This window comes from Triplophysa rosa, linkage group LG14 (genome assembly GCF_024868665.1).
Source record: "Triplophysa rosa linkage group LG14, Trosa_1v2, whole genome shotgun sequence".
NCBI lineage: Eukaryota > Metazoa > Chordata > Actinopteri > Cypriniformes > Nemacheilidae > Triplophysa > Triplophysa rosa.
In genome coordinates, this window is record NC_079903.1 from 12,845,108 (window position 1) to 12,862,569 (window position 17,462).

A 17,462-nucleotide genomic window follows, 5' to 3' on the forward strand; every position below is an offset into this window, starting at 1 on the left:
TTTCCACCCATTACACAGTTAGCACTATCCCATCAGTTGAGAATCACTCTGAAGAGACATCCCTCACAGAAACACAGCAGTTGCAATCTAAAGTTGAAATTGAGTCATACTTAAAGAAGATTCATCGCACTGTTAAACCAAAAACTTTGCAACACATCGATCAGAGCGACTCTTCAGTTGTGAATCACACCTCACCAAAGTCAATTTTGCGCAAGATTGTTTCTCAGAATTTAATTCCAATAAACAGCTCATCTGTTTCCCCAGTTGTTTACTCGACTGCTGAGATTAAACACCATTCAACCTTCTCTGCTCTCCCAGAAACTTCGGCATCTGCCGAACAGGTAATCACACCAGAGTTAAATGTTAAACCAATTACAACCGCCGTATCAAGTGGAAAGGACAATCGCAAAGACTCGTTTTTCTCTCATCAAGCGTTTGCTAATTCAACAGATGTGCAGGAGCATTCTCTGAACGTGGCATCCAGCCCAACTTCTGGCATCACAGAGTCGCTCAACAGGCCCAAGATGAATACAGCGGCAACACAAATAGTTAGCTTGAACACGTCTCCATCTCTTGAATCGTCTGCTGGAACAGTCTCATCAACTCTTCCTTTGTTTCTGTCACAAATGCAGACTGCGTTGGAAAACCACACCAAATTTTTGGCTAGAGTATACAGGCGGTCACAAATGGCACAACCTAGCCTTCCTTCATATGAAGTGTCCAATTCAGCCACAACTGAGAATCCTAAACGGCTTGCACAATCTGCTGACATTCACTACATAGATGTAGGTTCCTCAAATACACAAACGTTCACGAAAGGTTCATTACAGCCCAGTGGAGGAAGTGGTGCCACACATGCTAAAAGTGACTCCTTAGAGGGAACTACCGAGTTTGTGTCAGATGTGCCAGTGATAAACCGGCGGAAAAGGATTATCTCACCGGATTCTCTCAGTGGGTAATGAAATAGGATTCTTACATTACTTTCTTCCTTTTTCCACAATAATAAAGTAGAAGCCCATAGATACATTTACAGAATTCTGTAATATTTCAAGTTTCTCCCAGACAGCTGTGGGATTAAATGAAGGGCAATTCAAGATTTTTGATTTCACATGTGCTTTTTCTAACAACGTCTTAAAGGAACAGTTCACTCCAGAAATTATATTAGCCTATATTTTACTAACCCTCAAACCAACCCAGGTGTATATGACTGTCTTGTTTGAGTGGACCACAGTCAGAGTTATACTGAATAAGGGGCTGTGTCCACCGAGGCGCATTTACGCGGCTGAAAACGCCCACTGCAGGCGCAGCGTTCTGCCCAAAGTTGAACATTTTTCAACTCAGGGCGCTCGGTAGAACGCCGGCGCTGAGCGTGAAAAAATGCATAGCACCAGCGCAGAGCGTGGAAAAAAACCGTCAGCTGATGGCTTTTTTTAAAAGTGCGGTGTTTCCATAGGAAAAAATTGAAAAAACACGTCGGCCGCAGGCGTAAACGCCTCGGTGGACACAGCCTCTAATATCCTAGCTCTTCCCAGCTTGGTAATGGTGGTGGATGGCAGCCATTACTTTGAAGCTCCAAAAGGCGCATACATCTGTCATTAAAGTAACCCATACGCCATTTCTGGAATGAACTGTTCCTTTAAACTCTCTTAAATGTCAGAAAAGTTCATTTTATATTCAGCTCTATACTGTACACAAGTTTGAATAAATACACTCAAAAATGTTGGGTTTTTCAACACAGCATTTGGTCAAAAATGGACAAACCAACCACTGGGTTATAAATTAACCTATAAACTGGGTTGGTTTTAACCCAAATGCTGGGTTGTTTTAATCAATTTTCAGTCAAATATAAACCTTTTCTGGGTTAATTTAACCCAACTGTTGGGCTTGTCTATTTTTTACCCAACGAAGGGTTGAAATAACCTTTTTTCATGTGTTCATAAAGTATACTCGCTGTTGTTTTGGTTGAAAGACTTCTGATTAAACTTCAGCTCCACAGGTACAGATGCGATCTAAGCAGATGCCGTTGCGATGATAAATGTTGTCAACTTGATTAATTTTCACGGCGAGCAATTGAATTCTGACCGTCTGATTGTCCTCTTCCAGCTTCGCCCAAATCTCAGATGATATCTGCGGCACAGGCAACTACACAGCCGAGATGAGTCTGAACTTGGAGAGAGATATCATGCCTGGAGATCTCATCCCTGCCTTAGGAAACCTGCGTGTCGTCATCAACCTGAAAACAAATAACAGCCATGTGGACATAGAGATAAAATCCTGCTGCCTCTCGCCCAACGTCAGACTTGATGAATTTAACACCACCTGCTGCATTTTTTCAAGGTAATACAGTCCTCTCGGGTCATTTTGGGTAACCTAAGTATCAAAGTGCCCTTGAACCTGCCCACATTTTATGCCACATTATATAAGCGTGGCTGGATTATATGGATTCCATCATTTTTATGTGCAGATTTAATACATCAGCAGCAGTTTATGTGAACTCACCTGTGCTTAAGACGGTCACCTTATCACAGGGGAACCGCATTGTAATGATTGGCTGATAAATATTCCCTCAAACTGTTTCATTTGAGAAAGATATAAATATCTAAGGTGAAGCAATCTGCCTATAATGGAGCTGTAAATTGAGTTTTTAAAGCAAGCAAACTGCTGATGCCTGTGTCCCTGCCGGTGAGAGAAGTGTTCATTTTCAGTAGAACTTGGCTCTGTTGTCAATAACACACTGTCTAGGATCCAGAGACAGAAAAATATGTGCCTTTAGTAGATTTATATACTTAAACTCTACTTAATTCTTAGCATAGTTCACACAAAATGTTCACCATTTATTTTTCCCTTGTAAGACAGGTTTTCAAATATTATTTCAAGTCTTCTGAAGTCAAATAATGTCAGACATGATCGTCAATTTGATTTAACTTAGAAATTTATGGTAACTTTTAAACTTAAGTTTTTAAGTGCAGTTTTTGACGTTGATATTTCTGGGTCTCTTTCTCAGAAGAATTTTTTCTTAAGCAAAATGTTCCATTTAATCTCTTTGATTTCTATTAGAAATAATTAAGATATTAAAGAGATCTCATCTGTGATTTCCCTTCTTATATAATTTCAAACCCATGTTATTTTTCCTGTAGAATGCAAAAGAAGTATTAAAGGATTTTCATGCAACCATTTTTTTGCTTTACAAGTCACTTGAACTTATAAAATGTAGTTGAAATTGGTTAAATTAGATTTTCAACTAGATTTTTTAAGCCAGTTTAGTGTCATTTACATTTAAGTGTAATTTAGGTTCAAATGACTTTTTGCCAATTTGATTTAAAGGAACAGGTCACCCAAAAATGAAAATTCTGTCTTCATGTATTCTGGTTGTTTCAAGTCTGTATAAACTTCTTTGTTCTGATAAACACATGCAGAGAAAGATATTTGGATTGTACTGATATTTGTGCTTGTAACCAAACAGTTCTTGGCCACCATTGACTACCATAAGAAAAATTACTCTGGTAGTCAAAAGTGCCCCAGAACTGTTTGCTTTCTTACATTCTTCAAAATATCATATTTTGTGTTCAACAGAACAAAGAATAAACCATTTTTTCTACTATGGTAGTCAACGGAGGCCAGTATCTGTTTGGTTACAAGCATTCTTCCAAATATCGTTCTCTGTGTTCATCAGAACAAATAAACACAGATTTGGAACAACTTGAGTGTGAGTAAATGATGACAGAATTTTCATTTTTGGGTGAACCTTTAACATACAAAAACATTACTGGTGTGCGTCTTGAGACAAAACAATGGCAATTACACATTTTAAGACATGTCAGGGCAATGTATTTCAGCTAAGACAGCACAAATTTTCATTTTAGTCTGGGACTAGTCTTAAACCTCTGTGAAACCGGGCATTGTTTTTTTAAGCAATTCTCTCATTTTGTGTTTATTTCTCTAATTTTAGGAGAGACATCTGAGACTTAATACTTAAATGAATCAAATCTCCCGAGCTATAAAAGAGCAACATCTGAGCAATACGATTTTCTTCTGGGGTCTAATAATGACAAAATGATCCGTTTTTGGTGCACTCTTCCTTTTTAAACAAACGTCAATGTGTTTTTTATACCTTCAGTTTGTTCTTTTCTCTTATATAACATAATTGTCTTTCAGTGTTATTGCAATGATGCAAATGTCACATTTTTAGCATCCAGCAGTCAATCCTCAGAGTAAACATAAACATCCCACAAGACAGGACTTAATTGTCATGCTTTTTAGTGCAAGACATCTCGTCACTGTTTGTACCCCTCGACAGGTTCATTATTTCACTTATGCGCACACAGTCGAAGTTCCTTCTCCTCACAGAGAGCTAATGTTTCTCTCTGATGTGAACTCCCTCAGGCTACCTGTAGACCCTCACGGCACCAGACCGCTTCCCAGCATCCCGTCAAAAAGGGCCCCCTTCACCATCCGTCTCTTCCAGATGATCAATTACTCCACCGCTTACCTGCACTGTGACCTGAGCGTGTGTTTGAGGAACCATTCGGAGTGCGAGAGGGTGAGCCTCAACCGTGCGACTCGAACACGCCTCGCCGATGAGAACTCGGGGATCATTTATCACTTGGGAAGAAGTCTCAATATTTCTCCTGAACCATTTTCTACTTTTCATTACTCTTCCTGTTTTGATGACAGTGTCTGCAGTTTCTAAATAAATGATCTTCCCCGAGCCTGTTACTCTGTCAGGGGCAGACAGAAAGTGAAGTAGGCATTTGGAGGCTGACAGAATTACTCTTGAAGCCTGTAAACAAGTTTAAAGTATGCAGAAGTTCAGGGAGGAACTGCTTGATGGCTTGATTTCAGTATGGTGACATTATTGGTTATTCATTTCTCATTCCAGCAATGCGTCGAGTGTTGGAACGTGCGTCACGTGGAAAGAGCGGGTGCCATCTTCAGAAGCGCGGCAAATCGCATTTCTTTCAGCCCTGTTTTAAAAGGAATTGATAATTCATCACTCTCTGAAGCAGCAGGTAACACACATACAGTATAAAACAATCTAAGGGAAATACATTTTTTCGCAGACTGTTCTTGACTATATGATTTGCCTTGTTAATTTTGTGGTGCAGCTGACATGGAGGCAGCTGTGGTGATTATGGGCTCAGTGGCCGGCTGTTTATTGGCTTGTTTGGCTCTGTTGCTCGTCTGGATGGCGCACAGACGGTGTCTGGAAAGGTCTGCCTGCTGCTGGTCCGGGGCCCTTTGTGAATGCTAACAGAGAAAGAGATCACAACAAACCAGCCAGCCGGATAAAATCTGCAATGAGCACTTAATCATTATCTGACGGCTCCTGAGTTGCTCATCATTGCGTTTAGTCACCGCCCTGGAAAACTGATGGGATAATTAACACCAAACTGCTCCTAAATACACTTTTAGTCAGTAACATAATGTTATGAAAAGCCAAATCAATGTAAATACTTGCTGTAACATCAGAATGTTTTGCTGTAATTTACTAAATTGCAGATCTACACAACACACATCAGAAATACAATAACAATTATCACAAACAAATGAAAGTAGGGGTGAGCGGTGCGCAACACAAGTTTAAGTTTTACATAGTTATACAGGATCGAAGGAATTGTGTTTCACATCTTTTCACATCTTTTTGTGTTTTCACGTTTTTTCACCCAGCTGGCTTAGTTCTGTCACAACTAGGCCTTTATATGTGTACAACCATAATAGAATAAAGACGATCTAAATTCCATTAATCGAAATACTAAATACGAAATACAATTTCAATATCATGGGAATAATTGATAATTATGGGTTTTTTCATAATTGTGCAGTCTTGTTTCACATGTCTACCATATGTATTGATCTATAAGACACGGATGGTTAGATGTGTGATTATCTCTCTATTATAGACAGATACAAACAATACCCACCTCTAGTATATACTGTAGATAGGATTATATTGCATAATTTGTGTTCATAAACTATTTTCTTGCAAGTGTTACAGTTAACCCAACCCATGGGGTAAGTTGTAACATTTGCACTTCTATCACTTTCGGTGTAATTGTACAAGCAAACTTTAAGTGTTGGTTTGTAGCAGAGATGTGAATGTTGCTTGGGTGAAAATATGATTGATCCAACTATTAATCATTTTTGAGATGAAACCAAAATGTGCCTGCTCTCTCATAGTCTTTACAATGCAGTACCACACAATCACTATAAGCCGTAAAATATACAATTTCACAATGTACCATAGTGAATACAGTAATAGAAATAGTGAGAATTCAGATGACAAGTATGTGGAATGCATATGTATGAACATGTCCTAAGAGAAAAGCATGATGAGTACAAGATTGCCAACAGATTTTCATCTTTACATGTTTTAATCTCATAGTATTAACTATGTTAACAAAATACATAAATGCTTTTCTGTAAAGACAATCACAACACATTCGATGCGTAGATGAAGTTCTGCCCCACTGCACACGAGGTCTCACATTATGGATTTCCCTTTCAAACAGTCACTGTTAGATGAAAAAGTACAGCAGAAATTAAACAATAACAAGCATGTATTGGATTTAGATTTATCTGTATGTAAATCACCATGCCAGAGCTTGGAGACCCCATGGGCGACATGGCGGGTGCGGGGGGGAAATTGTGTTGAAGATCACCTAATAAAAGCCATAATGGTTTTCTTGTAATTGAAAGTGTAAACAAAACGGCCCCAAAAGGAAATGAAGTTTTTATGTCACAGTACTGAAAGATCATTTAAAGAAACATGTTTCTTCAATGTCAGTCTCCGAAAAAGAAAACCTCTTTGAATATCGGAGAGATCGTGAGAGTGAAACGATGGCTGTTATGTAATGACTCCCCTGCTGATTAAGATAATTAGCTCATTGATTAGTTTAGCTAAAATTCCATTTAACACACATACATTTTAAAGCGTATCATTCTCGCCGGATCAATGAAAAGTAGACATTTATGCCTTGATATGTCTGACTGTGAATTTGGCACTTACATCAATTTAAACGCAAGCAGATTATCAACAGAATGTAATTTAAAATGAATCGTAGGTATTTTGTGCAACACTTAAAGGGCGAAGTGCTGTTCTACAGGCCATACGAAGCCTAAATCACTGCGACTGCGTGCCACGTCTCTTCTTCAAATGCGCCGCTCACTGCTTGATTGGTATTATTGTTATTCGTGTAATTACTTGTGTTAATGTGTAAAGAAATTTGAATAGCACCTGAGAAAGAAAGAAATAGTGAGGAACTACCAGAAAAGGTTCTTTATTAAAATCACAATGCAGTGTGTACTTAGACTGCTATAGACTAGTATAGGCTTTAGATTATCACTGTTGTCACTCAAAATGCCCACACGCTCAACGAATCTTATCTTTTGAATCTCATTGGTTCATCTTTTGGTTCTTGTGGTCACAAAATACGCGACAACCAATGAGAATCAAAAGATGAGAATCGTTGAGCCTGCACGCGGACATTTTGAGTGTGAACAGTGAAATTCTTGTTGACATCGAAACGGGACTAAATGAGCTCAAAATATTCGTTTTTGCTCACAAATGTATCATTTTGTGTCATGAGACATGTATTAATCTTCTTAAAATAGATAGTCGTATACACCTTGATTGTGAGTAAAATATAGGCTAATTTTATTTTTTATGAACTGTTCCTTTAACTAACATTAACACAGATTAATAAATGCTGAAAAACTATATTACTCGGTGTTAGTTCGTGTTAGCTCATTTATTTACTAATGTTAACAAATACAATCTTATTGTAAAGTGTTACCTGTTTTTTGGCCACTAGCAGACTGAGGGAGTGTTTTACTGGTAGGCTACTTTTATTTATTCATAATCAAATATGATTGTGGACATTTCCCTGAATTGCATTTAACAGAACAAAGCATGCACACTTGCCTTATAAAGTAATGCTTTCTGTTTTGCAACAAACACGAAGCTGGTATATCCAGTTATTAGGTGTTTCACTCAAATCTTAGCCTCACCTGTGTCATTCCAAACTGGCTGTGCCACATTTCTCTTTTCTCGCTCTGACTCCTCCCACCAAAACCAGCATTTTTGTTTAGTTAGGTTCCTTGACCTGGTTACACTGTGTCAGGGAGAAATGTTAGAGAAAGGTTTCTTCGTTTCCTGAGACTAGACATCATGACAACGATTTCAAGTGGAAAGAATGCTTCTAGGGAAGGCAGCCTGGAGAGATTTACTCATTTTAGAAAGGATGAATTTGAAAACGATTGGGAAAAACTGGCTGAGCACAAGTTTGGTCGAGTCTACAAGGTGAAGCTCAAACTCTGGCGGGAAACATGCGCCTTAAAGACCACGACCAGAGACTACAGGTACAACAAATACAAGTTACATTTGAAATGATCCTAAATTTGTAGTTTTATATGCTTGCATGTAGTGTAAATATGCTTTGACAATTGTATTGCAAGTTAGAAGTGATGACCAACTTAAACCACATGAAATATATATTTGATATTATGCAGTACATGTCTGTTTTGTACTAATTCTTTATATTCTCTCCACAGGAACATGATAAACATATCCAGAATTGGGAGACTGAAATTTAATTATTTAATTTCCATTTATGGAATAAGCATAGATCCACCTGCTCTAGTTATGGAATATATGAGCAAAGGCTCTCTGGATAACCTCATAACCAGCCACGTGTTAATGTGGCCCAAGAAGTTCCAAATTATTCACGAAGTCACCATGGGGATGAATTTTCTGCACAGTATGAAACCTCCCATCCTTCATTTAAATCTAAAACCAGCCAACATCCTTTTTGATGATCATCTGCATGTGAAGGTACGTTACATTTCAGCGTCTCCACATTCATTCTTTGCTTAAACGCAAGCATAAGAGAGTTGAATGGTTCCGTTTTTTAAAGATTTCAGATTTTGGCCTTCTTAAATGGGAAGAATTTTCCAGTAAGATGGAATTCGCTGAGCTCCTGACAGCTCGGAGGAACACAAACTACATTCCTCCAGAGACCTTTGCCCAGAATCAAGAACCTCCTGGAACAAAGTTTGACGTGTACAGGTGAGAGTTTGCATGTGAATTCAAAACTTGAGAAACTTTAAATGTTTTCATATGCAAATGAAACAAACATCCAATTATTTTAACCTTGCAGCTTTTCTATAATCATGTGGGAAATTCTGACACAACAGCGGTCATATCAAGGTATGTCTTGTTCCCAATTTTACACATGAGGAAGAACATTGCTTGAGCTCTGAAGTTAATTATTTGAAACTGTTTCGTACGACGGTAACACTGTGAGCAATTTGTACCGTTCTCTTTGTCACAGGGTTGAATATGACAGAAATATTATTAAGAGTGTCATCTGGCAAAAGGCCTAGCGTAGAAAACATCCCAGAAGACAAGCCATCTGAGTGTGAGAAGATGATAGGTGTTATGCAGCAATGCTGGCATCAAGACTCCACCCAGCGACTTGCTTTCTCTGGTACCGAATCTAATTTTTGTTCTTGTTTCTGACTAATGAAGAATGTAATAATGCACTATTATGTCCCAAGTCTCTGCAGACGTTTCCTCTGAGACTTTGCTGTTCTTGCTTTGTAAGCTTCTTCTGACATTACAGTTTGAGAATAACCAACAAGTGTTGGATCTTTTATCAACCTCTCAGCTCCTCTGTGATTGTACATTCATCAGGTCACCTTTAGTAAAAGTTTTAATAGAATTCTTTTATTTAGTGGCTGAGTTCATGAACGCTAATGCTTACCGTATGTGTCCAAGCAGGAAAGTGCTTTATTTAACTTCTGCTAATTTTGTTGCGATGTTGTATAATGAACTGAATACAATTAGATTACGAAAGATGTGATGCATTTAGCCTGGTTGTATCACTTTGCTGTGATTATATCTTGCACATTATGCACTGTCTAATTAAGATGCTTCACCATAAAAGCTGAAAGGCTGTCAGTCATTTGCCTGCCTATTGCGCATTTTGTTATTCAAATGGACTTTTTAATGTGCCATAAGGAAAGAGTAATGCTGCACATTCAGTGGGATATTCTCCATTTCTCTGCAGACATCATTCAGGTGACTGAAGTCCTCAGTGAAATCCTTAAAATCTCTGACCCTTATGAACGAGAAGAGAGGAGAAAAAGCCTTCCTTACATCGGGCCGAGTGTAAGTCAATTCTCTAGTGCACACAGTCAGCACACAGAGTTCTAGCATTAGTAATAACAACAAACCCATAAGAACATCTTCATCTTTTGACCTTTATGGAGTTTGTTGCACTATAATTTCTTTGTTTTCTTTTAGGTTTCGAAGGAATTTTTAGGCAAGTATTTAGAAAAAAATCTTGCATTCAACTGTTCATCAGTGTCTTTTAATCAAAACTTTCTGTATTTGGGCTACTTCACACTTTTCCAACCAATCAGAATTATTTACAGTGAAATATTTAACACAATCAACTTCTTTTCAAACTTTATTCATTACATCATTGAGGGTTTCTTAGCCATCTTTAAACTTTCACTCATCCAAAAACTGCACTGAAAAAATAATTTAAAAGGGACAAACTGGTCAAAAAACAAAAAGTCCCTTGAATACAGCATATAAAACAAGTTTATATTCATTTTTAAACATCCCAATAATAATGTTTTACATGTATTTTAGAAACAGTAGAAAATTGAATCTTTTATTTTAATCACAGCTTTTTATGCATCTTTGCATTCTTTCAGTCTTTCACATTGCTGTTGAGTGACGTTGTCATTTTCTGAGGTTTGCTTCTGTTGAAATTCAACAGACACTGGACTTGAATGGCTGAAATACATGTAGAAATGCTGATTAGATGTCTCTTAATTTTTTCCATGCTGTGTATTTCCAAACTTTGTAAATCCTTCAAAATGTTTGAAATGTCGATTGGTTTGCTCTGGAAGTGTGAACTAGCCTTTTTACAGCTGTATTTCATTTCATTTTTTCTTATTTCAGAAGGTTCCCAAAACGTCCACTCTCTCCTCAAGAAAAAAGACTTTGAGTCGTTTAAGAAAGTTCTGAGAAAAGAGCATGTGTCGATGCTCTTCAAAGACAACAACACGCTCTTGCACCATGCTGTGGCCAGTGGGGACAGAGAAAGCACGCAGAAGGTCCTTGATCTGGACGCTTCGGTGAACTCCCAGAGCGTTAAAGGCTACACGCCGCTCATCGTTGCTGTTCTTCACAAGTTTTATGACATCTGCAGTTTGCTGATTGACCGTGGGGCTGACGTCAATCTCTGCGAGTGTGACCAGTGGACCCCGCTGCATTTTGCCACCCAGGCTGGGAACGACAGAGCCACTCGCCTTTTATTAGACAATAGGGCAAGAGCCAATGCCAAGGAGAAGGACGGCTGGACGCCTTTGCACTTAGCTTCTCAGAACGGCCACGAGAACATCGTGAGGATCTTATTTCTCCATCTAAATGGTGTGGATGAGCAAGAGGGCCAGTCTGGACGGACGGCCCTTCACCTGGCTTGTTTGTACGGCTATGTAAAAATCGCCCAACTTCTGCTCACCAAGGGGGCTGATGTAAACAAAACGGATAACCAGCAGTCCACTTCCCTGCATTTGGCAGCAGACGAGGGTCACGTCAGGGTTGTGCGTTTGCTGGTAAACAGTGGGGCCGACGTGAAAGCAGTAGACGAGCGAAGCTACATTCCTCTTCATTATGCCGCTCTGAAAGGTTACACGGTAATCTGCAAGCTCCTGTTGAGCAAAGGAGCCGACCCTGACGCCAGAACCCATCAGAACTGGACGGCAATGCACCTGGCAGCCCTGAAGGGCCGCCACGAGACCATTCTTGTGTTGGAGGAGCACTGCGGCTCGATCAACGCCCAAGGAAAGGACGGCTGGACACCCTTGCATCTGGCCTGCCACCACGATCAGGAAGAAGTGGTCGCTGTGCTGCTGTCAGCCGGCGCCGACCCTAACCTGGCTGAGGATAACAGCTGGACACCTCTTCACTTAGCTTGTAACACTAGCAGCTTCCCTAGTGTGTTACAGCTGATATCCCATCAAGCCAATGTGAACGCTCAGAATAACAACCAGTCGACACCACTGCATTTAGCCGTCCAGCACAACAACATCCCCATTATGAAGGCACTGCTAATGAATAACGCACAGCGGGGAATGCTGGACTCGAAAAGATGCACCGCCATAACCTTGGCCCAGCGGTGCAACAACACAGAAGCGGTGCTGTTACTGGACAGCTAGCGCATTGGTTGAGACACACGGAGCGAGAGCAGTGTTTTGTGACAGACAACTCCACCATTACAGGGTGTGCGGCATTGATTTCTGCTATTGATTTCCTCCCTCCGCAAAGCCTGTTCTTATAAACACAGTCGCTGTTCTTGATTTAAATTCCAAGAATTTAACGCTTTTGTCTGGGGTTAGAACAGACCTCAGGTGTGTTCTCAGAATGTAAGTTATGAATGAAATTAATTTTTCCGTTTTCCTATAATGGGTATATAGTAAACTATTTCAAGAGCAAACAGATATCTATCACAAAATGTATGTGTTTGATGCCTAATTTTGCGTTTTAATGCATTATTAAATGTCAGCATTCTATCATTGTCAGTTCAAACTATTCATACGTGTAAAGTAATAATGTCACAGTGAAAAAATGATAAGCATTCGTGGAATTTACATGGCATTCACAACAAAAAGAAAACAAGTTTGACATGTTTTTCACTTCCCGACAGGCTTCCGTTTCTGATTAAAAGCTCTGTCGTGAATCCAAAGTACAAAAGATTTACCAAAAGGAAAGAAAAACAACTTTGTGAATCCAGTCATTGTACTTAGAATACAAAAGCATGCAACTGTATCAGACATCACATGCACTGCAAAGAATTAATTTCTTCCTTAGTATTTTTGTTTTGTTTTCCAGTACAAATATTTAAAAAATGATTAAATCAAAATGCATTTACTTGAGAAGTAAAATGACCAGATGTTAAACTTAAAGCTTATTTTTCTTACACAATTAGCAGACATTTTCTCTATCATAAATTTAACCTTAATTTACTTTAAAAAAAATTCTGAAAACAATACTTAATTTTAATTCTCAAGTAAATGTGTCTTGTACGGAGCCCTTTTAGGGACATGGGGTGGAAAAAGTATGAAAGGGAAGAGAAAAATATTTTTTAAAGCTTTTGCGTTATCTCGCAAAAGTTTTGCTTTCCCCCGAGAAACATTGCTTTCCCTCGCAAAACGTTTGCGTTCTCTCGCAAACATATTTGCGTTATCTCGCAAAACTTTTCCGTTCTGTCGCAAAAATATTTGCATTATCTCGCAAAACATTCAAAAGTCCTGTTGTCCCTCTCCGTACATTAACAATGGAGCGGTTCAGAGTAGATTCCCGGACCAATAACTCGTGAGCTAAACGTAGTTATAACACAAATAACACATAATTCCTTAGACAATGATCTACAACCTAGTCTTCCTCAAAACGAGAATATAAATTGATCTCTATATGAGCAGGCGACATGGACAAGTCCAAAGAAACCGTCTGCAAAGTGACTGTAAACCCGAAAAGCGTTACTACAAAAATAGTCATTAATAACTTAAATGTTACACACTGTGGTCTCACCAAATTCAGTTTACATATTAATGCTCTCCTGCTGAATTTAAACTGGTTTTAGTTATACTACAGTATGTAACACTGAAGTTAATGACTATTTTTCGTAGCCTAATGATAACGCATTAGAGATAACACAAACATGTTTGCGAGAGAACGCAAAAGTTTTGCGAGGGAACGCAAAACCTTTAAAAAACATTTTCTCACATTTTTTCCACCCCATGTGCCCAAAGGGGCTCCGTAGTCTTGATTTAAGAAGTTTAAAATAGTTGTACTGGAAGACAATTCAAAAATACTAAGAAATTCTTTATTTTTTGTGGTGTAAATCCAGCCAATCAAGGAAAAACACTGTTATATAAAGTCGAATGGATGGTATATAGACCACTTCGGAAGACGTAAACAGCGCTGGTCCAGAAGAACTGCCTGTTTCAGTTTTTTAACACTGTAGCAACGATTGAACACAATACAACCAAGAAAACATTTATAACAGAATTAAAATGTTAAACAAATATTTTTAGAATGAATTCTATATGTAGATAAAAAAAAACAGTGGTCTATAGTATAGCATATAGTATTTTATTGCTGTGCTGTTGCTAACCTGCACATCATTACAAAACTGAATATGAGGTCAATCTATTGTACTCAAGACTGAAATTAAGCTTTGTATTTGTCTCTCAGGTACATTAAACATGACATGTCATCAAAAAAGCTTGAATTATAATACTCTTGAACGTCATTTCAATATAATCATATACTTATTGGGATTCAGAGACAACCAGTAATTAGGATTTTAAGCTATAATGGGAATATCATAATTACTTTTTTGAAGGTTCTGCCATGAAAAAGTATTCTCATGATAATAAAACGTCAATGTTGTGAGAAGAAACAAGTCCTCTATTATCAGGCCTGCAGCCCTGTCCACTGCAATACACAAGACACTTTTAATATCTCATTAAGGTCTGCAAAATAGCAAAAGCTTTGATTTGAACATTCACAGCATGACTTCTCCCTTGATGCAATATTCATTAATATTCTGTAATGTGAAATTAAATTGGGTTTGTAGTGCAGAGGACTTGAAATGTAAAGTTATACAGAGTCTGACAGTGATCGCACATGACCTCTGCTTTTGTGTATGTGTACATACAAAGTAAACCGAAGCTGTTGAAACACAAAGGAAGCTTTCTGCTGTGTAATGTAGGCTACACTTGTCAGATTTCATTTATCAACTTTATTTTACTAAATAAATGTTAGTTTTCGTAAGAATTTGTAAGAGGACCGACAAATTATTCAGTTACATTTTTTCATTTATGTGGCCTCAAAAGCTTTCATAAAACCTTAGTCCAATATATTTCCTGGGGAGTACTGTTAATGCTCGTATATGCGGATTAGGTTTAAATCTCCATAGAAAATGTGTTAAAAAAGATTTATACACAAGACCGCACACCTCAAGAAATGTGGTGAAAAACACAGTTCCTTTACTGAGAGACTATTTCTGGTGAAGTATGACCAATGATTGAGTTCCTTCAGGCAACCACACAGAGACTGTAGCTCTACAAATTTGTGCTTGATACATACTGTATAACATGCATCGTCTGAACACTACCAGAGATTCTGAGACCAGTGGTCTCCATCGTCAACACATTGTCTGCTGACACAACAAACTCAAACTTTTGAAAAAGATTGGTTTACTTTATAAATACCAATACAATAATGTCTCTAAGCGTGTTAAATTACCTAGTGTATGCTGAAAATTCACAAGAGTCTGTATAACATCCATAAAGGCTTCTCTGAGAAATGAAGATCAAATTTTCTTTACAAAACGTCTGAAATGTGTGAATTGCAAAAAATGTCACCTTCCATACGTTCACCCCATGAACTCTCCTCTTGTTCCTGATGGTTACTAGACTAACTGAACTGAATGTGTCAAATTAATTATTATTAATTATTATTATTAATTATATTTAAAAATGTTTTTTTTTTCATGGCAAAAGGAAAATGTATCTGTTTACAGTATTTGATATCTACATGTATTAAAAAATATTTTTGTTTCAGAGAACCTTTAGGATGCTTTTTATAGATCTTTGAATTCCTGTGGAGCTACACAGAACTCCTTTTTCTTGGAAACATCTATCACTCCAAGAACCCATGCTTCACCCGTTTTAGGAATGAACTGTGACTAAATGTGCTGATGCAAGCTTTCGTCTGATCTTTTGTGGTAGTTTTAATGATGATTAACTGATTATTCGTCATGTTGATTGAAACCAGTCTAGACCTTGTACAAGATTAATGCGAGCGCTGCTGCGTATAATTCAAAACCATATAGACGTGCAAACAGATTAATTTTTTACTTCACTGCCTTCCGCTTAACATTGAAATTTGACAGAATGCGGTTAATGTACAGTAATATAACATTTAAGGACACTGTGACTTTGTGCCCCTCATATTCCCAATATGCAAGTTTCACAGTATTTTTAGTCCCCATCATCCCCAAGCTACATTACCAGAACTCATTTCCACTGATCTCAACTGTTCCCTTTCGAGAGCGGTCTTTCGACATTGCCTTACTACACTATGGGGGTAATCCCTCCTTCTCTACCTTTCCTGAAGCCTTATTGAATCACACCAATGCCATTCAACTCGCACTGGCCAATGCCACTCAAGATGGCGAAAAGGGGCGGGCCCTGCCGCCACTAGATTCAAGATTCAAAGAAGCTTTATTGACATGATAAAACAAATTTTACATTGTGAAACACAGGAAAATTATATATAAACATTCTGCACAAATACAAATTAAGATAAAAATAAAATAATATATACATATCAATATAAAAAGAAAGCACTATACAGTATGTTGCGCCATCATAGCGGCATTGACTTTCATGAACCAGATGTTTTGCCATTGATAGTAGGGGTGTTCGATTCCAGGTTTTTTTGGAGTCGACTCCGATTCTCGACTACCTTTGTTGGACATCGACTCCATTTACTGTCATTCAAAACGGGGTCAGGAATACGAATATAAAATAAATGAATCTGATTTCACAAGTTTGGGAACTTTTGACTGGCAACCAAACTCTGGCATCTCCAAAGTCACTAGCAAATACACATGCATTTGTGCAACGAGCACACCATCACAGAGTTTTTTGTGCTGCCAGTTTAACCCCTTTCTGGTCCTAAACCGATGGGGTTTTCCAAGCGCACGCAGCGTAAGGACATGATGGCCCAGGTAGACTTATGGTAAGACATTTAGTTTTGTTTATTATTTTTATTAATTTTATATTTCATCGACTTGCATTGCACATTGAGTCCGAAATTTGCGTCCGAAATTTCCGCACGTTAAAAAATAAATATGACCTCACGTTGTGTCAATCACATTTACACACTGCCTACGATATTTTCGTCCGTCATAAAAAAATTCGGACCGTGTTCGATTTTCTGCGTTTTCGCATCCGTATCGAGCATTTTGAGTGGCCTTTTATAATAATTCAGAGACACCGTACAAACGAGAGCCAAATACGAAAAAACGCATACAAAAAATTTTGGACTGTATGTGCAAAGACCTTTACAGTCACACAAATGAAGTTTTGTACTGTGTTTCATTGTTTTGTATTATTTGAATTCATTAATATATTCACCCTATGCTCGTTGCTTTTCTTGGGCATTTAACAATAAAAAGTATTTTCATTTGTCATTGTCATTGTCATTTTAAAACAACCATATATCATACCATATAACCAACGATATATGCTATAATAATAACACAGCAACAATAACTTAATATATGATTTGTGACTTCCTGGCTGTTGTTGATTTTTAACGCCTTTAAGCTGGATGAAATGCTTTATAATTTGTTTCCATAAACTTGATTTTGATT

General features: G+C 38.0%; 1 protein-coding gene across 1 annotated transcript; it reads left to right on the plus strand.

Annotated features, from left to right (window-relative positions):
- Nucleotides 1-8,099: 8,099 nt before the first annotated feature.
- ankk1 (ankyrin repeat and kinase domain containing 1) lies at nt 8,100-15,535 on the plus strand. Its single transcript, XM_057350282.1, has 8 exons — nt 8,100-8,358; nt 8,551-8,830; nt 8,913-9,064; nt 9,156-9,205; nt 9,330-9,485; nt 10,068-10,168; nt 10,304-10,322; nt 10,973-15,535. Exons 1-8 carry the CDS (start codon nt 8,168-8,170, stop codon nt 12,229-12,231), a joined length of 2,208 nt encoding a protein of 735 aa, XP_057206265.1. The 5' UTR covers nt 8,100-8,167; the 3' UTR covers nt 12,232-15,535.
- Nucleotides 15,536-17,462: the final 1,927 nt, after the last annotated feature.